The sequence below is a fragment of the Chelmon rostratus genome, chromosome 3 (assembly GCF_017976325.1).
Source record: "Chelmon rostratus isolate fCheRos1 chromosome 3, fCheRos1.pri, whole genome shotgun sequence".
Taxonomy (NCBI): Eukaryota; Metazoa; Chordata; class Actinopteri; order Chaetodontiformes; family Chaetodontidae; genus Chelmon; species Chelmon rostratus.
The window spans coordinates 23,463,016-23,489,914 of NC_055660.1; the positions used below are offsets into that span (position 1 = coordinate 23,463,016).

The following is a 26,899-nucleotide window of genomic DNA, read 5'->3' on the forward strand; positions in this document are numbered from 1 at the left end:
ACCGAGACATAACAACAGTCGCTCTGACCATGGATGTCTTTTTTGTTTAGATCTGTCTGACAGGAACATTAGGCTGTGTTACACACAGTCATTTTCTCTTTATCTCCCACTGGTGGGCGTTGAAACCCGCAGGATAAACCGTGAGGACAGCGAAGGGTCATTTTGAACTTTCTGACCTTCTGAGCACACCTCATAACAAACCACACCCAAAATATTCATTTCTGACCAATATTTTTACCACAATTACAGTTTCCTGTCACCTCCTAAAACAACACATTCAAATCCAACTTTTCAAAGAATTTCACGTTCAAATGATTTCACACGTGTCATGTTACATAATTCTCACCGTTTTGCACCACGAGCGAGCTGAAGTGCTGAATAAAAAAGCTCGGCGGAGGAGCCTGGAGGAGAAACATGAAGAGATGACTCACTTTTAAAAGAATAATAATCTCATATTTGCACATGGCGAGACACAGGACCCGGTGGTGGTCTGCCTCTCCGCCGAACTTTCCATGTTTCTTCGCTGCGGTGATGATGGCGGTGGTGTCAGTCCAAGTCAAGACGGTGTCATACTTTCCTGCGCAGCTGCTGTGCTGAAGTTTTCCCCTGTGTCTTGACCAGTGACCATCATCATCCCATTCGGTGATGCTTTTCAGCAGACTACAAAGAGCTTTAAGCACACACACTCGTGTTTTTATGCTCGCACAGTGTATGAATATGTCTAAAGATGGATTTTGTCTGACTTTTTCAATTAATAAGGCCAGTGCGTCCCAGGCAGTCCCTCCATTACACTATGCCAGACTTGCACACATGCCCGTACACATATAAACAGCACTGATAAAATCTTTAAATCTTCAATGTTCCTTCCTTATAAAATGGCCACAGACCTTCAAGGTTAACCCCTCCTCTAATTCAACATGACACTTGGTGACAAAGTTGTGTAATGATTTCACATTTTCCACTAACAGTGCAAGTTTCAGCTCAATAAGATGACTAATTAACCAAACATATTCTCTTTTCTTCCCATATCAGCAGGTTTTTTGTAATACTTGGAAGTGCATGTGATGCTTTGAGGAGGTCCACTGGGGAGACTTGACATTTTCCACTGAACAAAAAGAATCAAGTTAAAATACATGTCTCTGGACTGAAAAACACAGTTTTTGTGACTCATCCAGTGTGTTAAAAGTTGAATAGGTGTCGCACAACACTGGCTATAGGGTTGCTAATATACAGGACTTGAGCACAGTGAAGGTAAAATCGTGGCATTTATCTGAGCGTTGTTGGTCTCAGTTTAAAAGGTACGTCTGCTCACAAACACACACTGTGTGGTCAGACGACTGGTGGTTTGGGATGTGGGGAAAGGAGGGGAAAGAGGGAGCGAGAAAGGAGGTAAGGGGCAGTGAGTGAAAGTGGGAGGAGTGTGTCTGGGTGTGGGACTGTCATCCCATTGAGGGGAGTTGCTGTGGTGTTTTGATCGAAATCCAGCAGATGTGGGAGCGAAGAGAGGGGTGTGAGTGAGAGAGAGAGAGAGAGAGGGAGAGAGGGAGAGGGAGAGAGAGAGAGAGAGAGAGAGAGAGAGAGAGAGAGAGGGAGATATTTCCACCCACCCAACAAGGAGACACACTCATAAACAGCAGGCAGACGGAGTGAGAGTCAGAAAGGCACAGGATCTCAGGGCAGCAGCAGTTCAAACAGCGAGGCAGACAGACACAGAGTTTCATTGACAGAAGATGTTTTATTAAAGAGGAGGAAAAGTCACACAGACTCACTCCAACACACACACTAATAAATTCCACCCAGACGGGAACAGGCTAAACCCAAGCTGTACTACCATCAGCTTAGAGAGGAAAAGTCTAATAAGGACACACATACTGTAAGTCTTTCTCCCCCCGTCACACACACATACACACACACCGGTGCTGGTGCTGAGTGCAGGGCTGACCGACCCCAACAAGTGGAGCATCTGGGAGGAAGGAGCAAGCAAGTGGATGGATGCCTTTTGCAGACTCAGTGGCCTGGACCCTCTTTGGGTGAGTTTGTGACGTGTTCACTGACCCTGAACTCACATTTATTCATTTATTTTCAGCCAATGCCAGACAATGCAGAACCATAGTCATAGACAGTTATAAAGAGCTGGATAGTTAGGGTAGGACAGGCAGGTCTTCCTTGTTACTCACTTGATGTAAAAGAAACTTAATGCAAACGTTTTGTTTTGTTTTTTTCAAGTGTGAATAATGAGCATCCACTGTTGTTTATGTAAGTTGAAATGCACAACACAATGAAAAAATTAGGATCTTTTGCTTACTTTCTTATATCAACTTGTTAAATCCTGACCATTGATGGACTTAGTGATTAATTCCATTAGCATTAGCCACATTAGCATGCTGTTCTACTGCACTGCTCCATAGTATCGGACAGGCATTTATGGTTCATAACATAATAATAGAATGAAAAAAATGTGTGTAGTGGAGGAAGAGGGGGATGGGTTAAGCTCCTGGCCTGGCAGCACTCAGCAGTATAGGAAGAAAGTCCCCATATTACATGCACTAGCCGTCTCAGTCTGCAGCGTGTACAGTGTGTGTGTGTGTGTGTGCACCACAAATCTGCTCTAAAGCAAGTCTGAATGGGAGACTTTGCCTTTGATGCATGTCAGAGTTGTGGTTACCGTCACTCCACTCTGTGATTCAGCACAATGAGATGCTGAGAGGTGGAGATGTGTCAGTCACACTGAGGGAGCTGCTGTTGCTGGAGAGGCTTTTTTCGTCTTGTACATTAGCAAACCTCCACATTCTAAATCCTGGCTGGAAAAGTAGAAGAATGGCCGCGATCCAGCTGGAATGCCAAAATTATTGAATGCATTCACTCCCATGTTGCCCCCCCCAACCCCCCTCCTCACTCTCCCTTTCTGTTTCTCATTATGGCTCTCTCTCTGTTTTTGCTCCTGCAATACCTCAAAACAAAGCCCATCAAACTTTGTTGAGAAAGTGAAAGTAAACTTTGCCATGAAAGTTCAAAGAACAGATGCAATGTTCTCAGCTTCATTGCATCCATCACAAAGCATGTATGGGATGTTTTTGTCTCCTGTTGGCTGTAACCTTTAGTTTCAAACTGTAGTGATCGACCTTTCACATTCCTTTGGAATTGTGTAATTGCTTATTCATTGGTCACAGCCCTAGGGCAGCACTGGGGATTTATTTGGCTTTAATACTGAACTGAACATGCTCAAGCCAGCTCATCTTTCAGGTTTGATCCAGAAACACATAGCGTGCAGTCTTTTCAGGGTGCACAAATTTGAAAGCGGCCAATGTAGGAGCTACCAGTGTGTTTAGTTTCTTTATTTTTAAATCAAACCATCCTGTAATTTCAAGAACAGGACAAAGTGATCTGAGTTCATACATGCCACATACTCACATTAAGCGCATAATGCTGTTTCCCTCACAACCCGATGCAAGATTTCATTTATTTCAGCACATGACTCGCATTACCATGGGGTTACTAGGCAGTGAAGTTCTCTATCCAATATAGAGAATGTAAAAGGAGACATTCAGCAGATGTGCTTTCACATCACTATGTTTGTCAGGCAAAAATAGACACCTTGTGGCACCCAGGCTGTTGGCATCTTCAAGTTTACTGCAACCACTTCAGCCACGGGTGAGAAACAGGATAAGCACTGAGCAAAATGCACAAGAAAGTGCTTGGAGATGGTCCGACAGGTTGGATTTCTTACATAAAAGTGCTCTGTTCATCCGTCTGCCATTGACCGCAGGACTCAGAAGAGTCTGCGAAAGTAGCCGCCCACTCACTGCCCGTCAAGAGATTTATCACTTAAATGGATTTTGATACATCAGTGCTCACAGAGACCACTAGTATACAGTACGTGCAAAATGGTGCGTTCATTACATAACCTAAACCACCTATGTTACGAAGGTTTATGTGAGTTTTTTTTATGACCCTGTGGTGAGGCAGGCAAAGATGTGTGCAAGCTCTGATGTGAACAAGTCTGCAGTCAGACCGTGATTCAGAGCCCTCGTGGCACCAGGGGCGGCAAACAGTAGCGACTGATCGTAAACATCGCCGTTCCTGCTGAGACGTGCCTCCCCCCGAGCGGCAGCATCTATCTGCGCAAAGTGCGTCTCACCTGCCGTGCGCTGCTGGCAGGGCTGCGGGTGGACAGCCGTTACATAATGATCCTGCAGCCGCCACCGATTGTGGCCTCTCTCCCTTATCCCACTTGGGAGTCTACCAGCAGGGCCAGACTGCGCCGCCATGCTAGAGGCTTTAAAACCACTTCCTGTGGTGACTCCGCAGGGCAGCCTCGTTAGCGCAGCCAGACACCCTGCCCCTCATTAGGCCAGTGAGGTGATAAACAAGGGAAGCAAGACAACAACATGCCACTTAGCTCCACTTAAGGTTTTTTTTTTTCAACCGATCCTGCTTCTGCTGCTGTTACGTAATCTCCAACTTTTGGCATCTTTTGCCCAACACGCCTCGTCTGCATGGACTTTTATTGTTTATAGGCGTCATTATTAGCATAATCCTTGACCTCACATTTTAATGTGTTGACAGCTTACATTGTCCGACTCAAATTAGGGAACAAGCCAGAGACTTGGTCAGAAAAATTCCAAAACTGACTCAGCTTTTTAGCAAAAAACAAAAGTCCACTTCCAACTCACACTCTCTCAGGATTGGGCACAGACACATTTTCTGTTGACTTGCTGTGGTTTCACTCTCCACTGCCTTGATGGATGAAACATAGGACCTACACCAAGTCTGGATTCTGTGGGATGATGGATATAATCTCACAGTTTTACCTAATTTTCTGACTCTCACGCTTATTGTCTTGATCTGAACTTTTGACTTTGTTGTAGGACTGGAACCGTACGTGGTACACAGCCAACCCAGACCTGACCCAGTGTTTCCAGAACACGGTGCTGGTGTGGGTCCCCTGTATCTATCTATGGTTGCTGGCCCCTTTCTACTGCCTTCACCTCTACTGCCATGACCGCGGACGCATTCGAATGTCCTGCCTCTGCACCGCCAAGATGGTGAGACTTCACACGGGTTTTGGCCAGTCTTTGGTCTATTGTTCAAGGTTTTTCACACGACAGAAATCAGACACAAAAGCAACATTTCTGCCAGTTTTTCTCCACAAGATCCCTAGTACTGAGATATCCATGTAAATGTGACTGTAGATCCAGAAAGTTTCTTCAATCCGTCTCCCATTACTTTCCTGTCCCATGTTCAGGTGTTGGGTTTCCTGCTGGCCTCCTTTGGCTTCGTGGAGTTCTTCTATATCCTGCTGGAGAGGAGCCAGGAGATCCAGCAGCACATGGTCTTCCTACTCAGCCCCATCATACGCAGTATGACTGTGGTAAATACTGTGGCTCTTTCCTAATTTTACTCAAGTGTTCTCCCACACGTTTTGGCCATGTAGCCAACCATTTTGTGGTTTCTTGCGTTGTTAATGCTGAGGGCCCAGTTCTACCCTTGTATAACACTTGCAGCAGTACATCGAGGGTGGATGAGCAGCACCCTTGATGCCTTGGTATCCTTCAAAGTGATAAAATCCCAAAACAACATATATGACCGTTGGAGAATATCAGCGACAGGCTAACCAAACCTTCGTTAGGTTTGGTTAACGTTGTGAAACGGCCACCGTTTGCTTCGGTTTAGTCACCTAAACTACTTGGTAAAGTTTAAAAAAAGATTATTGTTTGGCTTAGAAAAGTTATATAACTTAAGTACGTTCCGTAGGTCAAAAAAAGTCAACATGGACTTTTGGTTTCACACAGGACATGAACAGCGGTCTTCTGGGTGAAACACTTGTGTTTGTTTGACTCATCCATCCACGCCTGACTTCCTCCTTTGCTCCCGTCATAATTACCACAGCCACTAGAGGTTGCAGCCTAACAATAAACTATGGGTTGTAATAAGCTACTCGCACAGACGACGCACGCGCCTGTTTTGCTGCTGAGAATGAGCTGGAGAAAATCTAGAAATCAAGGTCCATCTTCCACATGGATGTTGGCTTAAGTCCGTTTGTGGACTCATCCACATGAAGCATCGTAATATGTGACTAATGCATGTGCTGCGTGGGGAATTGTTAAACCTATAGACTGCCAAGGAATAACGTACTTGCTTTATAAATGGAAAAACATTACCGATTGAGCACATATGACATGCCTCCTGCCTTTGCTCTGGGTAACAGATAGGTTTTGGGAATATTTCAGCCTGTGTCCTGCTGGCTCACATGTCAAAGTGCAGACAAATGAAAGACTATATAGTCGGCATACAGTATGTTGGCCAGACACTATGGTGAGATGCACAACCAGCGATAGATTTATCATGTTGCAGGCAGTGCAAATATTACAGCAGCCTGTAAATACAACCTGTATTTGACCATCACTCATCAGAGCGCGGAGAACATACAGTATGTACTCTGCGCTCTGATGAGTTATTATTTGATCTGGAATCAGTGTACGTACGTTTGTGGAAACTTTCAATACGATGACAAATGGGATTGTTAGCTGCTGTGCGAGTGAAAGACTGCATGCCATGAAGAAAAAGTTTACACAAAGCGAAATATTTTTATTTTCAGAGGCCTATTCTCTCCCAAAGTATATACTATGTAGTTATCCCCACATCTCTGCAGCTCACAGGCCGATCAGTCAACTGAGAGCACTGACTCACCGGACGGTCAGTGCTTTACCACTCAAGTTCACTGAATCAGGGCTATCGCTGATGCTATCATCCAATCATGTACTTGCACGCAATGAATGAATTGCTCAGTGGTGGCAGAGTGTTGGCTAATCATGTGCTTTAAATCAAGTTGATTTGAATTTCTTCCAACTTTTTGGTTCATCTTTAAAAAACACAAAACCGCCGAATACAAAGGTGATGATACACAATTGTAGCTTATGTTAAACTTAATTACACAGAAACGTCCGGTCTTTATATGGACTACAGGTGTGCTGCTGGACTGGAGGTTTCGACGCCAGTTGCCTCTTCGAGCGCCATTGTTCTGACCAAAACTGTATTTAAGGTGCAACATGTTTAATTGCAATGCCTCTAAAGAAAGGGAGAAAAAAATTTAAGGACAAACCATTCATTCAATATCCAGGGACCTAAAGTGTTGAACAAACAAAACCATACAGCAAAATCCATACTATGTGCTTTGACTTGCTCAGATCTGAAGAGAAACAGCTCAAACAACTCAAATGTTCTCAATCAGTGCGAGACCCGTGCAGATATATGCAGTATATAGATGAAATCTTTAATCTTTACAAATGTGCTTTGCCTCTTCTCCCCCCGAACAGGCCTGGTGGGCAGTCAGAGCAATGTTTTCAGTGGCTTGTGTTGATAGAAACAGCCCTGAATGTTTCTCACTCCCACTCATTTTCAGCAGATTTTAAATGATACTTAAATGACGAGTAGGAGCAAACAGAAGACGGGTGCAGCTCACAACATGGGTGGCACGGCAAGCTCAAAATGTTGCTTATCCTCAGCAGGAGTTGTGCAAGAATTACAATGCAGTACGAGAGTGCTGAGTCCATATAGGAAGGGTTGCTGTAGTCCTTTGAGCCTCCAAAGCTGACCCACAGAGCTATATAGCCTTACCCACAAAGCTACCTCTCTCTGCAGCTTTACACAGGTCCTGCACAGTCTCACTCTCTCCAAGGCAGACAGCCTTTCCCACCTGTGGTCTTTTCAGACTCCTGAGTAAATACCAGCACGTGTTTGGGTAAAACTACACTGAGGCATCTGTTGTATCGAGGGACATATTTCAATAATGGCTATTTATTTTGAGGAGGTCATTTATCACACCAGGGGGCCAGACAAAAACAAGTCATATTAAGTGTAGCTTGTCAGCAATCTTTTCTGTGTTTCATGATTAAAGGACATCATTTTCATGACGTTGATTGCAGCCTCCCACCACCCGTTCCCTGGGTGCAGGCCTGGAACACTGTGCTCTTGACGCTCTGACTAACTTGCTTTGTCACCACTCAGCTAAAGTTAATGTATAGGAACAGGAGCGAGCGAATCGTGGTCACTATTGATGAAAAGTACACACACGACACTGACTATAATCAGCAATACCATGACGTAAAACTCCTATTCCTTTCCCAGCACTGCACACTTCCCATGTAATTATAAGGTAGGGTTTTTGATTCGGGGGTTAGTGATGGACTTAGTTCCACCCACTGACTTGTACAAACAGATGGGCTGATGGTTTGCAGCAATATGGCAAATCAGAGCGGAAGGCTAGGAATAGAAGGGTCCATTTCTGAGGTCAGCTTTACATTTTCCTCACTTATGGTAAGGTTTGGATTGTTGCTGATGCAGCCTCAACGTCATTTGTCTGGTACACGGCAGCTGAGGACATAAAGTTCTAGCTGTGGACTTGGTGCTACAGACTCATACACTGTGGTCTGATAGATGTATGAAATACAGTGTGGAGTCCCTTGGCCGACTTAGAAACTTTCCCATGACTCAGAAAATATCAAAGTGCAGTACTGGAATATATATTTAGATAGTACAAAAAACTATTTCAGTAATCATTAAGTGTTTATTATTTAGCTTGTGTTGAAGCTAGTTAAGTAAAAGCATGAAAGTGAAAAGCTACTCAGTTCCTAGAGGACTTTCATTCACATTCTCACCCCTAAAGCACATCCGATTCTTTGACATTCATGTGCTTGGAAGTCACATGGCATCCCTGTATTTGCAAGCCCTCAATAGGTCTGCCTTTGGCTCCAGCATTACGAAGACATCAAAGTCAGGTGAACTGGAGCCTCTTAATAGTAGCCCCCACAGTTCTGACTGTAAGTGTCCGTCTGTTCATCCTACAATAAACTGGCTTAGCATCGAGCGATTGGGGAAAATGAATCAACAAATGCTGCGTGTGTAACCATAGCAGCCAAATGAGAACTCTGGATATTGTTTGTATCAATATCACCACATGTTCCACTTGAGGACGTTCACCCTCTTAGTCACATCTCCACATACAATGCATGAGGTATGTGAAAATCTTATATAATAACCTGACCGCTATAGTTTATAACAGGACAGTGCTGTGGCTCACCTCGAAGTAACCAATGTGGTACTCAGTATAAAACCTGCTTTCCCTCCACTTGGTGATGAGCTGGCATGACGAAGTGACGTCTCATTCGGCCGACCGCTCAGAGAGGGAGCAATTATAGTGGCTCAGCAGCAGATGCGTGACTCCTCTGAGGACAGGCGAACAGCCGTGTCCAAACACTGAATCAGTCCTATTTCTGAGAACACTTCACAGTATAGAGCTTTTTTTAAGACAAGTGGAACAACATCAAGTAATGTGTGCAGGGAATGCGGACATACCGTACATGTGTTATGTTTTTATAGGCGGAAGTGAGCCAGGAGACATCTGCGCCTGCGGCCAGGGAAATCCCAGAAACCCAAGTTCTTTCTCAAAACCACTATCAGCCGCATTAGATCAGACATAATCTGATTATACCCTCTGTGCCCTGTTGGCATGAAATCGGCAGCTAAAGGAGAGAAAGTGCTTTTGTTTTCTTCAGCTCAATTAAAGTGGAATGGCACTGAGTGGCAGCTTGGACTGAAGTTTTTCCCAGAGCAACTCCATTGTGAACAAAAAATAATCACGAAAAGAAAAGTAGTTTGGTTTGAAGCTTAAACCTGATAGCAATTGTGCTTGTTGCCAGCGGAGTCATTTCAGGCTGTTCATAAACGTGGCATCACAGATTTGAGATTTGGCTCGCTGCTTTCTGGCTCCGAGAGCGAGTTGTTTCCCTTCTCTGCTGCAAGAACTGCACATGTGAATTTTTACATTAAGTCTGTCTCTGTGTGTGTCTCTCTAGATCTTGGCCTTATGCATCATCCAGTTGGAACGAGTACGAGGCTGTCGTTCCTCTGTATTCCTCTTCCTGTTCTGGGTCTTGGCTGTTGTCTGTTCCCTGGTGCCTCTCAGAGCTAAGATCCAGCTGGCCATGGATGAGGTATGTCTTTAGCCTGTTAATGATAACACCACGTCGTGCTTAATGGATCCACACATGATGCACCCACAAAACTCTCAACAAAGCCCTCTAGATAGAAAATAAGGAATAATTCAGACGCAAAGTGAATGCTTGTCAGGTTTGAACTTGATGAACCTGCAGTGTGAAAACGCTAGATATCTAATCAGGTCTAATCCTACCCAGAGTCTAGACACAAGACTCCAGCAGCACAGCTTGAGATATACCCTGTGTCAGCAAAGAGTTTCTATTTCATCCCCCAAATTTCAACCAAGGTAACCTAAAGTTAACCAAGTGTTGGAGGATGACGGTGCCAATTCTGGTCAAGCCTGTGTGTGTTTAAGTTTTCCTTTTCTTCCTGCGTCTCCTGTCAGACACTGCAATCATTGTTGTATGGGGTAAGTTTCTATTTAAGCACACGCGGCCGTGGGGCAGTCGCATTTGCATTTCTGTAAAAAAACACAAACACACGCATCCATATTTCTGTTTTATCGTCCTCAGTGTGACATTCCCACACTGCTTGGGGGAGAGTAATGATGGCCCTGGGATAAATGCTGGTGAGACATGGCAACCCAGGGTCAGACCAGAGGAACGTCAGCGCTGTGTTTATGGGCCTACACTGCTGTAAACACAGCCAGATGGAAATCTATGCATCCGCACATTATGCGAGGCCATTTCGAATTCAGGCACAGATGTTTTCATTTCATACAACCACACGTGTGCACATTGGATACACATGTGACCACCCATATTTTTCTCCACCATATCGTTTATCTATGGTATATCTTGACAAACTAAATTCATACGCCTAGATTCTGGCCAGACTGTAAGAGCATCCAGCGTATTTTGCTCAGTCACGGGAGGTATACTGTTAAAGATAGTCAGTCAAGATGCAGGCAATGTTGGACTGGAGATAATGAAGACAGCTACAAAAATGAACAAGCAGGGGCTGCTCACTACATCCTAAAACCAGTGAAGGAAAAAAGGAAGTTACTTCCCTGAAATTACTTAAAAGTCTCCTGTTGAAGGAATAGTTTGATCTTTGGGGGAAATATGCTTATTCACAAGAGTTAGATGAGAGGAATGATAACACTCTCACAATTGTACAGGAAAAGAGCCGGCTGTTTCCCCCTGATCCCAGTCTCAATGCTATATATACAGCTTATATATGCAGGTATTTAGCGTAACTTACAGATATGTGAGTGGTATCAATCTTCTAGTCTAACTCTTTGCAAAAAAGTGAGAGTCAGCGTCTAAATGCAGAACTCCATACAGTTACAATAGAGATGTGGATACCTGGGACCTGTCATCAATTCAAAACTAACATCAGATGATCAGGGTAACAGAAATTACAGGACAGACATGAAACCTCCTTCCAAAGACGTAGGTTTGAAATAGCAGTAGCATGTTAAAATGTAAACACTTTGGCTGGTCTGGTTCAGTTTCTTTCCACATTTTGATCCCCATTTCTAAAACAGATTTTTCAAACTTTCAAACTTGGACAGGTGTTTTTGCACATGCTTCATGCTACAGTACTTCTTGTAGAACACTTTACTATAGTTGTTGATACCTGTACTGTTGCAGGGCAGTTTTTCCTCTGATATAGTACAAGTAGCACAGCTCAGCAGTTGCTCCCTGTCTACTTCGTCAGCTCACATTTACATAATTTGCTGCCACATTTTCTAAATATTTATAAAGAAAGTGTCTAATTCACATGGTAGCGTCGATGGCCCGAGTTGACAGGGTTCATGTTTGTGGACCTCTGGCCATTCTTAGTTGCTTGACCTACATTTTTCCCACCCACTCTCCAACCATGCTGACCCTGTTTTTCACTGTGTGGCCGGATCCATTTGGCCCCTTCGTATCTCCTTTCTGGGTACAGCAGCACATTTTTCAGAGAAAGTCATTTTACTGTTTACCATGGCTCTGACTTTCACGCATACCCATAGTGCTGCACAACAGAGTGGCTGTGGCAGTGGCGTTGACCCAGTCGTAAACAATGCCTCTGCCAAAACCCACAGTTTCTGTATGTCAAGAATAACATGCGAGTCCTACATTTCACAAAAGTCTCTGAGTGGTTAATATCACAGCTGCTCCTTTGATTGAAAGTTAAAGTGCTGGTTTGTAAAACCACAATCTCCCTATTTACAGATATGGGCTCTTAGCGCGGCGAGAGGCAGCTTTAACTATCGCGTCACTTATATAAAGCGCACCATTAAAGACTTTGGGTTTTTACCCTGATTTAGCTTACACGTCCAAAATACTCTTTATTGTGTCTGTGATCTCTGCGTATAAACCATATCCTGTGCTATACAATGTTTAAGTACGGGAAAAGCCATGTAATGAATATAGTGTTGTTGTGAAACTGCATCCGAAGCCACAGTGAAGATAAATATCGCTGTATACCACAGGATGTTGTGTGATTTGTTAAGTAATGTTGAAAGAGATGAAACGACCACAGCACAGTCTGATCCTGCTGAAAACCTTGTGTCCTGATGCAAGAGCAATGTTATTTTTCTGTGGCATGCGCTCGGCCACGAAGGCCAATTAATTGTGCCCCTGCTTGAAAATAAAAGTCACAGTCACGCAGCTCGTCTGGAAAAGCTTAAAACAAATAAACTGAGGGAACTCTTACTAAAAGACTGTGGTGTTTTCAGCCGTGTAGCAGCCTCCTTAATCTGCATTTTCTTATTCCGCAGGGCATCGCCTCTGATATCGTACGATACCTCGCCTTCTTCTCCTATTTCACAATCCAACTGGCCCAGCTCTTCCTGTGCTGCTTTGCTGACCAGCCTCCAGAGGGAAAAACCGTCTTGGAAAAGGTAGGCAGAGGAGAATGTATCCCACTTCCGTCAAAAACAATCCACTCCTATCCACTACCCAGGAAAGAAAACGCCTGAGCAGCTATCTTGTGGTTTTCAACTTCTGTTGTCAAGACATTTCTCCCTTTTGGAGGAAATGATGTGATTCACCTCCCTCCCTCCTTCTTCTCCCACTCTCACTTCACCACTTTTGGCTTCCTATGAGAGGAGTGTGAATGAGTGTGTGTGTGTGTGTGCACGCGCTTCTCGTTGTTCTCCTGCATACCATCGACGCGACTCACTCACGTCAGCGTTGGATAACATTGTGACTGCAGCTCAGACTCCGTGACTGTACAACAGCGCAGGCATCACTTAATACAGGTCTCACCATCCCATCAAACATGAGCCACGTTTTCGAGCTCAAAATAGCGAGTTGGATCAGGGCGGCTGACAGGTGAATGAAAATGAGCCTCTAATCAATCAAACAGACATGTGATGTAATATTTCCCTGGCGACAAACAATCAAAATAGCTGGAAAAGTCCCTAACAAACTCTTGGCCGGTGGTGAGGAGGCTGAGGGTGCAGAAGCCGCAGTCTGGCGCGGTGGACACACCCATTGGTCGTTCCTTGGTGTGTCCTCCTCTTCATCCTCCACCTCCTCCTCCTCCTCTCTGCCCCACGCTCTGGTTAGAGTTACTCACAGGAAGAGAGCGAGAGTGCTGGTAATGAAGAGAGCAAACACCCTGGTGAGGGGGTGGCAGGGTGGAGAGATGCCACAACGCATGCGTGAGAGGACAAACTTTCTGTGTGTGTGTGCGTGTGTGTGTGTGAGAGCATGCGTGTGTGTATCCCGTTGTTGGACAGTTTGTGATGACACATTTCCTCTCCGTCTCCGCTAGACCTCAAAACGTCATCTTCGCCCTGCACTAACACTGAACTCTATTTATTCTGTCATGTGGGAGTTCACGGCCTCTGCTCCTCACAATGGACCACCTGACTGTGCAGTGCTGTTTACACACATTAGCCTTCTCAAACACACTCCTCACAAGTGCACCATTCAAGCATCATCTGGCGGCCTCTGTGAAGCCGTGTGTGCCTCGAAAGCCTTTAAGCGGCGAGAGATTTACTGCGAAAACAACAGTGAGTCTGGTCTTTAATCTGTTGCAGAATCCCTGTCCCGTGAAAGATGCCTCTTTCCTGTCAAAGATTCTCTTCTGGTGGTTCACTGGGTAAGATGGTTCTTCCACACCCCCTCATTTTTAGGCCTCGGCTGACTCACTGCAGCAACAGTTTGTACTTGTTTACAATAATTTGTGTGTTTTGTTGACGACTACGTGTGTGTGAATCATCTCCGTGCTCCATCCTCAGGCTTGTCGTGAAAGGATATCGCACCCCACTGGCAGCAGAGGACCTGTGGACCCTGAGAGAGGAGGACACGTCAAACAAGATCATCTCTGAGCTGCAACAGGATTGGACTGCTGAATGTGCCAAAATTCAAAAGTGAGAACTGCTGACGATGTAGTGTTGTTCTTTCACAAGTTTGAAGACTCACCATAGAGAGATCGAACAGTCTGCAGTCAAGTTATTCTGTGAGGCTGCGCACTGCTTGCTAACATATGACATGTAATGGCAGTGCAAACATGCTGGTCTTAGGTAGATATAATGTTTACAGCTGAGGCTGATGGGAATGTCTTTAGTTTTGCAAGTAATTTTGACCTGGAGGCACTAGAAGAACATTTAGAGGATCACCCAAGTTATTACAGTTAATCTGGAGGGAGACATGACAGCGAACACCAAATTTCATGGACAATCGATCCAGTAGTTGTTGAGATATTTCAGTCAGGACCAAAGTGGAGGACGGACCTGCCAACAATGCCGTCCTGAGAGCCACATCGCTAGCGTGGCTAAAAATAATGGTCAAAATTAAAACACCTGACTTTTAGTCCCTCGTATGGATCAAGTTTAAAAAACACGACATCCCACATTTCCCATAACGTTAACTTATCCCTGAACTCCAAGCCCCCAGTTTGTAACTCAGACTTCATGTTATGGATTTTTAGTCTCCAACACCAAACCAAGATAATCCCAATGATATCTTAATCCAAATGACATCATCCAGGTTATTTTAGTAGACTTTAGAAAGCTCCATGTAGAGCCACAGAAGACATAGTAAAATCGGTTGAGTGCCCCTTTAGTGAGCCTTGGCTGACTAATCCTCTTTGTTTATTAAGTTGTAGCATGAAGAAACGTGCAGCAGAGGACCTTCACAGGCAGACATACACATGATGTCTTTCATGTTTCCCTCTGGTTCATCTGGCTTTCTACTTTAACACAGGCCCGTGATCCACCATACAGCTCTCACCATTGTCACAGCTTAACAGCCAAAGAATCAATTCCATTTTATTGCAATGTGGCCAAACGTCAGCATGGTGCTGGCTGAATTAATCGCCCAAGCAGAGCATGACTTAGCTATGATTGCGTTAAATTGAAATTCGGGACATCTCATCACTGGAGGCATTTTGGTCCAAAAATAAGTCCAAAGGAGTCTCTTGAGGACATAAAGAACCATAATGTCAAGACAAGAGTCCTGTGTCATTTTCAAAGCTTGTTAACATGATCCAGCGCTTTGAAGATCCCTCGTTAAGTCCAATAATTATGTCAGTGAATGATGCTCTTTACTGCCGCTGGCGTCCATCACTGATGTTACGAATAACAACAGTTTTTTGTTCTTTACAGTCTGTCTTACATTAAAGGCTTGAAAGGCGCCAGCACCATGTTGGGGCATCTCTGACACAGTTGTCTTGTCTGTAACTGCGTTCTCTCCCTCCGGCAGGCAGGAGAAGGCCTTGGCGTCGGGTGCGGCGCTGGGGAGCAGACTGCCAGACCAGGCTCAGCTCCTCAGGAAGCTGCAGAAGGAGCAGAGCTCTGGCTTCTTCCTGCTCAGGACACTGGCACGCAAGTTCGGTCCATACTTTCTGACCGGTACCCTGTGCATCATATTCCACGATGCCTTCATGTTCGCCATCCCCCAGGTGCTCAGGTGAGACTCAAAGGAAGAGTGGACCAAAAACTGCCAAATCTGCCCTCACCATGAGGGCAATCTGGAAGTAACTAGCTGTGGTATGATTTGCCAGTGTTTGGAGATATTAGCTGTATCTCAGCCCAGTAAGCTCAGGGGTATTTGGTTTGTGGTTCAGACAGGCCCCCAAATAACAAGATAATCCACAAATATTCTTATTTATAGTGTGCCCACTCTGCGTGAGGACAGAAGTCGGGCAGTGGTGCTTTGATAACAAGAAGATCTCAGTAAAACTTCTCATGAGACAGTCACTATCGCAAGTAACCATGTCATTATATATATGGATGGAGATGTTGTTGTTTTTCAAATATAACTTTTTCAGTGCTCGGACTCCCACAAACCAAATGGCATTGAACGCATCGTATTAAGAGACAGCCAATATTTTCAAAACCTCAGCTCAGACTGAAATTACCTGGATGGACTGCAATCCAGGCTAGAGCGAAAATAGGTTTTATTGTGTTTTTTTGGGTGAACTGTCCAATTCAACTTGGAGATTTAAATGAAGGAGATGATATTTTCCTAGTGGGATGATTTAAAGAAACAATGCAAAAATAAAACACCACAGGCTAGATATATAGTTACAACTGTACAAACAACTCCTTGGTTATCACCTCAGATATCACCTTCATTGTCCTATTTTCAATGATTTGTGACACCGACAACCAAACAACAACAGAAGCTGGCAGCAGTGAAAACAGTCATGGCCGACCCGCCGCACCATCCCACCAGCCAGACTGGAATGTTGTTGTTGATGCACAGCACAGAATCAGTGGAAGTGTTAATTACGGTCACAGAGCTGTGAGCAAGAAAAGTAGACGAGACCACAGTCCTCTGTGCTCCAGTAAGGACAGGCAGAGAGGGAGAGGAGGCTCTAAATGGCAGAAATGTTGTCGGACCACAATAAGGGAGCCGCTGGCCAAGTGTGTCGGCCACAATCCGAGCACTGTTGTGCAACACAGTCAGCCAGCAGCCACAGCAGCGCTCCAAGGCCATTGGTTTGAGGCACACATTGAAAGTCAAATAATACCAGATTGAATAAAAAAAACACAATAAAAAAAAGATCATGTTGACAGGGTAAAAACTTGTCTGTCTGCTTTGATTTGTATCGTTCCTACTTTCCAGGGAAACTCATACCTAGAAATACGGCTTTGATGTAGTATAGTCATGACCCTTTTAGGGCGCTGAATGGTCAAACAAAAACTTGAACGTGTGCAAACGATAAACATCCTGATCACTGATTAATCTTCTTCTTCTCTCCCTCCACAGTCTTCTTCTGGGTTTCATGAGGGACGAGGATGCTCCGCTGTGGAAGGGCTACTTCTACGCCACCCTCATGTTCCTGCTGTCCTGCCTCCAGTCCCTCTTCAACCATCAGTACATGTACACTTGCTTCACAGTGGGAATGAGGGTGAAGACAGCTGTTATGGGCTTGGTTTACAGGAAGGTGGGTAAATCTGTATCCATGGACATGTAGCCACTAACCTCTAGACACGACATAAATTACGTTTTAAATGGCAACAACAAAAGTTTTCTGTCCTTCCAGACGGGGAAACAGTACACAGCGTATGATTAACAGCTTTTACCAAGATGAATGATCGTCTGAGATCTTTACGAGGGTGTAAATTTATACTGTACACAGTGCACTGAGGGCTAAAATGTCTTTGTCTCTTTTGTTGTCAATCCAGTCTCTGGTGATAAACAGCGCTGCCAGGAGGACTTGCACTGTGGGCGAGATTGTGAATCTGGTTTCAGCAGACACTCAGAAGCTCATGGACTTTGTGGTGTACTTCAACGCTGTCTGGCTGGCTCCCATTGAAATTGCTCTGTGTCTCTTCTTCCTCTGGCAGGTATGTCGAAATGTTTTCACAATGCTCCTCATTCATGCGCGGCTGCGTTTTAACTGAAAAGCCCTTGACGCCGTTCTTTGTTATATTTAGCATCTGGGCCCATCAGCTTTGGCGGGGATTGCCACTGTCATTCTCATTTTTCCACTCAACGGGTTCATAGCGAAGAAAAGAAGCAAGCTACAGGTAAGAGCTGCTGCAGGAATCCTCCACACTTTCGTCTCAGTAGCTCTGACATCTGGCATGTTAGGTCAGGGATGCCACAGCTGGTTTAGATAGTGGCTGAGGAGCCGTGTGGGTGTTTGGCCTGGATGGTGCATTCTCTCTTGTCCTTTTGATGTCTGCCCCATATAACGTGTTTGAAAAACAATGAAAGGAAAGGGTGGGCAGCAGGAAGACATAATTTTTCATTTCTTTGGAAAAACAACAGACGGCTCTGTAAATTTGGATGCCAATTTAATCGAACTTAGTCTTGAATATGGTGACCGCATCCATGGCCCTTTGTTGTTTCCTTGTCATAAAAATCACTAAAATGTAACAAGCAATAAATTCTTACAGAATTAAACAAGTTCCATGGTGTTCAGGAAAACTACTACAGCTGTAACAAGAGTGGACAAACCCATGTTCACAAATGCATGTATTTCCTTTGGTCTTATAATTGTCACTGTGCCCTAGTTTAAGTTTAGGACAGCTCATTTTTTAATAATAAAATGTTAAAACTTCTTTGTCTGGTCAACAGGAGATTCAAATGAAGTTCATGGACGGCCGCATCAGGCTGATGAATGAGATCCTGAACGGGATAAAGATCTTGAAGTTCTACGCCTGGGAGAAGGCCTTCCTGGAGCAGGTGTTAGGCCACAGAGAGAAGGAGCTCAAAGCCCTGAAGAAGTCTCAGATCCTTTATTCCATTTCCATTGCGTCCTTCAACTCCTCCTCTTTCCTGGTAAGCACGCTGAACTGAACAAATGCAAACTCCAAAGCTGGAGAGTGGTGAATATTTTTTCTTACAGTAAAGAAACTCCATGAAGAGACCAAAACCAACTACAAATATGTGTACCCTAAGCCTGATGTAGCCTAGCTTATTGCTCTGTGCTGTACACGTACTGTCCTACCAGACCATACAGACAGCAACTCTGGCTTTGCTGATTTGCATAAAACAAATGGTGGGAATGTCACAAACCATTTGCATGGTATGAATTTTGACCTGCTGGTGGCGCTAGATTAAAAGTTAAGAGTTCGCCAGAGTTGTAGAGGTCATCCTGAGAGGAACATGAATGTCTGTACCAAATGTCATGGCAATCCATCCAATAGTTGTCGAGACTGAAACCGAAACATTTTGTGCCTGGACCAGACTGTCAGACCAACATTGCCACCCCCAGAGCTGCTGATGTGGTCAAAAACAAAACAAAAATGCTGCAGTTGTGACCTGTTTTTAAAGATCTTCAGTGGGAGCTGAGTGCCACAGACAGGGCGGGGAAGTCAGAGAGTGCTGGGAGACAGACTAATGCATCGCTGTTGGTTTTGGTCTTTTCATGGGTTATATTGACAATTACAGAAATTGCGAATAACACCAGCCTTATCCTTTAAATTGCGTCTCTGAAGATCATCCATTCACACAAGTCCTTGCCTGTAAAGTTAACATTTAGCATCTTTTTTTTCCGTAGATTGCCTTTGCCATGTTCGGCGTCTACGTGACGCTCGACGACAGGAACGTCCTGGATGCACAGAAAGTTTTTGTCTCCATGGCGCTGATCAACATCCTGAAGACCCCACTCAGTCAGCTTCCATTTGCTATAAGCACGACTATGCAGGTAGGTGACCAGCCATGATCGCTCGGATACTTTTCATCCATCTATTTCCACGGTCTCATATGCCCATTGTAGGTCAGTTCACTAACCACTGACTCCGTTCCAGGCGATGGTTTCACTGAGACGTCTGGGAAAGTACCTGTGCTCAGAGGAATTGAAAGTGGACAATGTCTCAAAGACTCCATTGAGTTCTGGTAAGAACCCCGCCCATGTATAAACTATTACCGCCAGTGAATAAACTACTATACTGCAGCGTTTAATTTTATCAATTTCCACAATTTGTTCCCCATTCTGACTGAAATCATAGGCTGTCATAATCAATATAAGCAGCCCACAAGATTTTGTTGTTTATATCTGTGGGGTACCACAGCCTTGTATGGATCATGTGCACTGTCACTTCCTGGGTCCTGGGCCGACTGGTAGACAGAGTAATTATAGGATGTTCTCATTTAGTGGTTGAACATAAATCACAGCATGAATTCAGACATATGATTCAGAGAGAAATTTAAAAAAATACTCCACTCCTCTGTCTGTAATCTGTCAACACTTCCTAAGACTGCTTGTGAAAAAGCAACAGCTCTGTAATTTGTATGATTAAGCAAATTCACTTGTAATTACGCCCAGGCTGCACTCTGACAGGCAACTTCAAGGGGGAAATTTTGTTTTGAAAGTTTGTTTTTTCGTTCAGGTTGAAAGAACATGTCCTCAGTCTTCATGTTTCTCTCTCATGTGTAGACGGAGAAGATGTGGCGATAGAAAACGGCACTTTCAGCTGGTCTGCAGAGGGCCCCCCCTGTCTTAAAAGGTAGGAATTATGGATAAAAAGAATACAGAAAGTGACTAAATCCACAATAAAAACAAAGGGAGACTTACAGGACGCTTCCTTCTCTTGCTGACAGGATCAACATCCATGTGCCACGAGGTTCCCTTGTTGCTGTGGTCGGACATGTGGGCAGTGGAAAGTCCTCCTTGTTGTCCGCCATGCTTGGTGAAACAGAGAAAAGAAGCGGCCGTGTCGCCGTTAAGGTGCTGAGCTCATGTTCCATGTGCAAGTTCTATTCACAGTTGCGGTTTTCAGTTAATAAATACTGACTCTCTCTTCTGACATCTGCCCTCGCAGGGCTCTGTGGCGTACGTGCCCCAGCAGGCCTGGATCCAGAACGCCACAGTCCAAGACAACATCGTATTCGGGCGTGAAAAACTGAAGACATGGTACCACCGAGTGCTGGAGGCCTGTGCACTGCTGCCGGACCTGGACATCCTGCCTGCTGGAGATGCTACAGAAATTGGAGAAAAGGTATGGAGGTTAAGAAATGGAAATAATATGACATTCTTTTTCTTGTCTGAGATTTATTTATTGAACTCAAATGGTTGTGTTCATGCAGGGACTGAACCTCTCAGGTGGGCAGAAGCAGAGGGTGAGCCTGGCCAGGGCGGTCTACAGAAAGGCTGATGTTTACCTCCTGGATGATCCGCTGTCTGCTGTTGATGCACATGTGGGTCAGCACATCTTTGACAAGGTCATTGGCCCAAAAGGAGTACTTAGAGACAAGGTAATACAAACCTTTTCAGCCAAAAGATGGTTTAACAACACCTAAACCACTTACAAGCATGTGACCTGCACTATTGTTATCATAATATGGAAGCCACCACTTTGCTGACATTGCTGTTTTCAAGACAGCCTCAATTTAGTGTTGGATTGTGCTTACATCCTATTTTTCCGACTTGTGCGGCTTGCCTTTACAGACCCGCATCCTGGTGACCCATGGGATGAGCTTCCTGCCGCAGGCTGACCATATCCTCGTGCTGGTAGATGGAGAAATCACAGAGAGCGGCTCCTACCAGGAGCTCCTCAGCCGCCATGGCGCTTTCGCCGACTTCATCCACACCTTCGCCAGCACAGAGCGGAAAGAGAGCGCCATTCAGAGAGGTGACGAGACATTTCAGAAATAAATAAAGAAAATATTCTGTTTGAGTTTTTGTCCATTCTTAATTCTAAAACATTATGCAGTCTAAATGCAGTAAAGAAATGATGAATAGTCACAGTTAAAAACCAAAAAACTGTCCTTGTAGCTGGTTCCAGGAGGTCCAATGCTCGTCTCAGCATGGTCGACTTCATGCCGTTCTCCAGAGACCTGTCACAGGAGCAGCTCATTGGGTGCGTAAACAAGCTTGTGAATTTTAACACTGTCCTAAAGATATTTGGCCTCCCGAGCACCAAACTGACCTTTGGCCTGTCTGCATCCTCCAGGGGTGACACCACAAATACCAACCTGCAGAACATGGAGCCTGTGTCTGAAACAGACCAGGAACCAGTACCAGAAGACTTGGGCAAACTGACTGAGGTTGATAAGGCCCGCACTGGAAGGGTAAGTTCGACTTCACCTCTAACGGTGTGATATTGGACAGTAGTGGACTCAATACAAAGAGGAACAAAGATATCACATTCCTTGAGACTGACTGGTACTTTTTGTGTGTTTTTGTTTTTTACAACAGGTGAGGTTGGAGATGTACAAGAAGTACTTCAAGACCATCGGCTTGGCCATCATCATTCCTATCGTCTTCCTGTACGCCTTTCAGCAGGGCGCCTCACTGGCCTACAACTACTGGCTCAGCATGTGGGCTGACGATCCTGTTGTTAATGGCACCCAGATCGATACAGACCTGAAACTGGCTGTGTTTGGAGCACTGGGCTTTGTACAAGGTCAGTTAGCATCAAATTTAAAGAAGCATGAATAGGATAAAATACGAGGGGTGTAGGTGACTCTATTTGATATCATGTTGATATTCATTATTCTTCTACAAGATACTTCTACTGCTCTTTGAAAAAAAATGTTTCCATCTGACCTCGGCTCTGACTGAATGAAACATCTTTCCCTTCTCTTCAGGCGTCGCCATCTTTGGTACGACTGTCGCCATCTCCATCTGCGGCATCATCGCCTCTCGCCACTTGCACATGGACCTGCTGATCAACGTGCTGCGCTCTCCGATGTCGTTCTTTGAGTGCACGCCCAGCGGCAACCTACTCAACCGCTTTGCCAAAGAGATCGACGCCATCGACTGCATGGTGCCCGACGGCCTGAAGATGATGCTGAGCTACGTCTTCAAACTCATGGAGGTCTGCATCATCGTGCTGATGGCGACACCCTTTGCAGCCGTGATCATCCTGCCTCTCGCCTTCCTTTACGCCTTTGTCCAGGTACGTTTTCCCTAACTCATTTAAGGACTTTGATCTTTAGGTTTTCTTTGAGTGCATAACATGAAAGGTGGCTGAACACGAGCTGGGTTCCATTGGAAAGCTCAGCCGCTCGCTTACGTTTTGCCCCCCCCCCTGCTGACATAGATGTTACACACATTCACTTTGAATTATGGGAAAGCCCTCAGCGCTCCCTGTTGGTTTCGCTCATTAAAGCTGATGTTTTACTTTTCCACTGTGGGCTGCAGAGCTTCTACGTCGCCACATCCTGTCAGCTGCGGAGGCTGGAAGCTGTGAGCCGCTCGCCCATCTACACCCACTTCAACGAGACGGTGCAGGGCGCCAGCGTCATCCGGGCCTTTGGCGATCAGCCCAGGTTCATTCTGCAGGCCAACGAGAGGGTCGACTTCAATCAGACCTCCTACTTCCCCCGATTTGTGGCTACCCGGTGAGATGATGTGTGATGATCGTGCTTTAATTTCACTCATACAAGCATTTGCTCAGTCACAGTTCATGATGGACAATGATGATTCATGGCACCAAGAGCTATATGTTACATGGTTAAACAAAATGACTTCTGGCTGTAGTAATGGGGACATTTCAGAGCTCGCCTGCCCGCAACTAAATCAACGTTACATCCACAGGTGGCTGGCAGTCAATCTGGAGTTTGTTGGTAATGGTGTGGTCTTAGCTGCTGCCATTCTCTCTGTGATGGGGAAAAACACCCTGAGCCCAGGCATCGTTGGTTTGGCTGTGTCACACTCCCTCCAGGTAAGAGGCTCTGCCAACAGACATGCGCACTGGAGGTGTCCCAACACTCGACTTATTAACTTGAAAGACAGCCAATTTCATACAGCGCTCAGCACTGTGGGACTCATTCCAGCTGCATGCTGCATGTGGCAATTAGAGGTTTAACTGGATAAAGAGAAATAGAAATTCATGGCTTTGCTCAGTCAGCAAATGTATTTCCATAGCAGGAAGGCAAACGATTCAAAGTAAAACTCATTGCGCTGGATATTGCAGGTGACTGGAATCCTGAGCTGGATCGTGAGATCCTGGACTGATGTGGAAAACAACATTGTGTCTGTGGAGAGAGTCAATGAGTATGCAGATACAGTCAAAGAGGTCAGTGCTCCCACCACACACACACACACACGCACGCACACACACACACACACACACACACACACACACACACACACACACTTTTTTGTTCTCCACTCACCTTCTGTTATTGTCTCATTTAGGCCAGTTGGAGTATCGAGGGAAGCTCCTTGCCCCTGGCCTGGCCCCAAAGAGGTACTTTAGAGTTCCAGGACTACGGCCTGCAGTACCGTAAAGGCCTTGAGTTGGCTCTGAAGGGCATTACCCTAAATATTCATGAAAGAGAGAGGGTGAGTCATCTCGTATTATAACAGTTTGCAATCTTCACCAGTCTAAATCCTGGATCTCTTAAATTGCTTGAATTGCAGAATTACATCAAACCTAAATTCTGACTTAAAACCTCTTTTCAGGTTGGAATTGTGGGTAGGACAGGAGCGGGGAAGTCCTCACTTGCCCTGGGAATCTTCAGGATCTTAGAGGCAGCAAAGGGAAAGATCTTCATAGATGGAGTCAACATCGCAGACATCGGACTCCATGACCTCAGATCACGCATTACCATCATTCCTCAGGTACGACAGTAGTAATAACAAAAGCTGAGCCCTGGCTTTCATCACGTAAACTGTTTGCAATGGCTGCAATCCGTGTCCAGTGTATAATAAGCCAATCTGAATTGTAATAATCCTGTTCCGAATCTGGACACTTTGGTGGTGAATAACACCTTCCGTCCTCTCTCCCAGGACCCTGTGCTGTTCTCAGGCTCCCTCCGGATGAACCTCGACCCCTTTGACACCTACACGGACGAGGAGGTGTGGCGCTCGCTGGAGCTCGCTCACCTCAAAAACTTTGTCTCCAATCTGCCTGACAAACTCAACCATGAGTGCTCAGAGGGAGGAGAAAACCTCAGGTACACACGAGCTCACTGATGTGACACATTGCAGTGCAGACTAACCACGAGCCATTGTCTTGCCTAGTCAGTCACTAATATATTATTACAGGGATATCCACACAACGCTGCAGGATGCATACAGGACAGAGTCTAACGTGTGATTCCATCTCTCTCCCTCCAACTCTTTGTCTGTGCAGTCTGGGTCAGCGCCAGCTCGTGTGCCTGGCCAGGGCCTTGCTGAGGAAAACCAAGATCCTGGTTTTGGACGAGGCGACAGCTGCTGTGGACCTGGAGACAGACACACTCATCCAATCAACAATCCGCACGCAGTTTGAAGACTGCACTGTCCTGACCATTGCTCACCGCCTGAACACCATTATGGACTACACCAGGTACTGTACATTGATATTTTGTGCTGTTTAGTGGACAGACACAAGCTAATTAATGACAACTCAGATATCAATTGATCTGATAAAGTACAAAACTTTTAATGGTTACAGCTTCTAAAATGTGCTGTTTCTGAATACCTTTGGACCTTCTTACAGTTGAGACTCTGGGAACCTGTAATGGGCATTTTTCATTATTTCTAATATTCTAGAGACAATAAAAAATGCCGGATCAAAAACTCATCTTGCTCCCTGTTTGCTGCTTCACAGAGTGATCGTCATGGACAGAGGCCACATTTCTGAGATGGACTCTCCAGCCAACCTCATCGCACAGCGGGGACAGTTCTACCGAATGTGCCGGGAAGCTGGTCTGGTCTAGATCTTCACCGGGCTTCGTACCATGGAGCTGGTGTCCTGGTGTACAGAAGTGGCACCTTATTTGTGTGGCTGTCCAACACACGTTCAATCGGGCCATTCGAAGCTTTGTGGCAGCTCTAATCTCCTCTCCCATTGAGGGCATTGTCAATGAATCTCAAGAGCAGCTGCTGACGCAGTCCCTAATTGTTGGTTTTTTAACACACACAGACACGCTGTCTGAAGTCAGGAAAGGACACTGTTAACCTCAGATGATGAACATTCAAATGAAAGCTACAGAGTCTTCAAGCTATTAATATTGTAAATAGAGTAGTGGCGTCAGTTTATTCCATGAAAGTATTAAGCCAAGAGCTGGAATGAAAGAGTACCACAAATCTTAAGGATTTTCATTCTCTTTTTGAATGGGAGCAATATTATTTTTGTAGTTTTTCTAAGTGTTATAAAGCACATGATATATTTTTTGATGTTGTCTCAGGCTTAAAGGTTGATGTTTACTCACACTTTTTATAGCCTTCTATAGAAAAAAAAAGGACAGTTTTGTAATTGTAAATTGATAGACATCTATCTTTATCTTCTCGTCCCAGAAACTGGGACAGGAAGTACTCTGACACACTAACCTTCAAAAGGTTCACCCTGGCAAACGCAGGGGAAGTGAGGTTTTCAGAGCCTTCAAAATCTGAGCTGGAAGCAGCCAATTTGGAGTTTTTATATGTCAGGGAAAAAGAGGAAAACATTGAAGTGAGCCAAGGCATCAGCAGCCGTCCAACTATGTTGCGGCTGTTGTTTATTTCTGTCAAAGTAAACACATAAAAAAGTCAATAGAGACCTTGCAGGTCAGATTTAACCTGACGCCGGTAGTGAAAACCACCATGAATGAGGAGAATGCCTCAAAACAATGGTGATATATCTCTGTGCGATTGTCTCTCTGCCTTCACCACATAACTCAGGCCATATATATATATATATATATATATATATATATATATATGCAGAGGAACAAAAAAAAATCAGTGTTGTTCTTTTGGTGCTGACATAACAGACTGTAAATAGTCCACGTTGACCTTTACTCTCGATTCAAAGAAAGAACCCTATGAACTTTTCAAAGAGAAGAGGCATTTACTGTTTTTGTCTTACTGGTTTAGACAATATATTGTAAGAGAAACCCTATAGTTTATTTATGTCATATGACAAAATGTATTAAGTGTCCTTAAAATTCTGAGGATTGTATTATATTTATACTTTTTATAACAAGCTTGTTCATTTTTCACTGACCATTTACTGTTTAATGTACTGTCTTGATCCATACATCATGCTGGATAATAAAATTTATTTGAACCTATTGTGTAGTTATGCTTGAATTCATGTCTTTGTAAATGAGCACAGGGACAAGATCAATAAACATTAATGCCCTTT

General features: G+C 44.7%; 1 protein-coding gene and 1 long non-coding RNA gene across 6 annotated transcripts; one reads left to right on the plus strand and one right to left on the minus strand.

Annotated features, from left to right (window-relative positions):
• Nucleotides 1-1,666: 1,666 nt before the first annotated feature.
• On the plus strand, nt 1,667-26,817 carry abcc6a (ATP-binding cassette, sub-family C (CFTR/MRP), member 6a). Its single transcript, XM_041933633.1, has 31 exons — nt 1,667-2,030; nt 4,869-5,045; nt 5,246-5,371; nt 9,855-9,992; nt 12,707-12,829; nt 13,976-14,037; nt 14,177-14,308; nt 15,642-15,848; nt 17,154-17,331; nt 17,573-17,734; nt 17,825-17,917; nt 18,471-18,674; nt 19,396-19,542; nt 19,646-19,733; nt 20,275-20,344; nt 20,439-20,565; nt 20,660-20,836; nt 20,925-21,092; nt 21,286-21,469; nt 21,613-21,697; nt 21,791-21,908; nt 22,036-22,243; nt 22,428-22,738; nt 22,984-23,183; nt 23,380-23,506; nt 23,759-23,860; nt 23,983-24,129; nt 24,250-24,408; nt 24,577-24,743; nt 24,923-25,117; nt 25,382-26,817. The coding sequence occupies exons 1-31, from the start codon at nt 1,989-1,991 to the stop codon at nt 25,488-25,490; spliced, it is 4,533 nt and encodes a 1,510-aa protein (XP_041789567.1). The 5' UTR covers nt 1,667-1,988; the 3' UTR covers nt 25,491-26,817.
• LOC121604190 lies at nt 16,822-23,398 on the minus strand. 5 transcript variants are annotated; one of them, XR_006006740.1, is made up of 5 exons: nt 21,249-23,398; nt 20,934-21,018; nt 20,633-20,816; nt 20,413-20,523; nt 16,822-19,678 (listed from the first exon to the last, which is right to left on the minus strand). It is a non-coding gene; the product is annotated as an uncharacterized LOC121604190 (long non-coding RNA). The 5 variants fall into 5 exon arrangements; XR_006006736.1 differs by having other exon boundaries at nt 16,822-20,332; XR_006006737.1 differs by having other exon boundaries at nt 16,822-20,336.
• Nucleotides 26,818-26,899: the final 82 nt, after the last annotated feature.

What these genes read in the sequence shown, in the direction of transcription:
- abcc6a (XM_041933633.1), top strand. Translation starts at nt 1,989, where the DNA reads ATGGATGCCTTTTGCAGACTCAGTGGCCTGGACCCTCTTTGG. An exon ending in TCCTTTACGCCTTTGTCCAG is followed by an intron (nt 22,739 to 22,983) that starts GTACGTTTTCCC and finishes TGTGGGCTGCAG; the next exon opens with AGCTTCTACGTCGCCACATC. An exon ending in ACCATTATGGACTACACCAG is followed by an intron (nt 25,118 to 25,381) that starts GTACTGTACATT and finishes GCTGCTTCACAG; the next exon opens with AGTGATCGTCATGGACAGAG.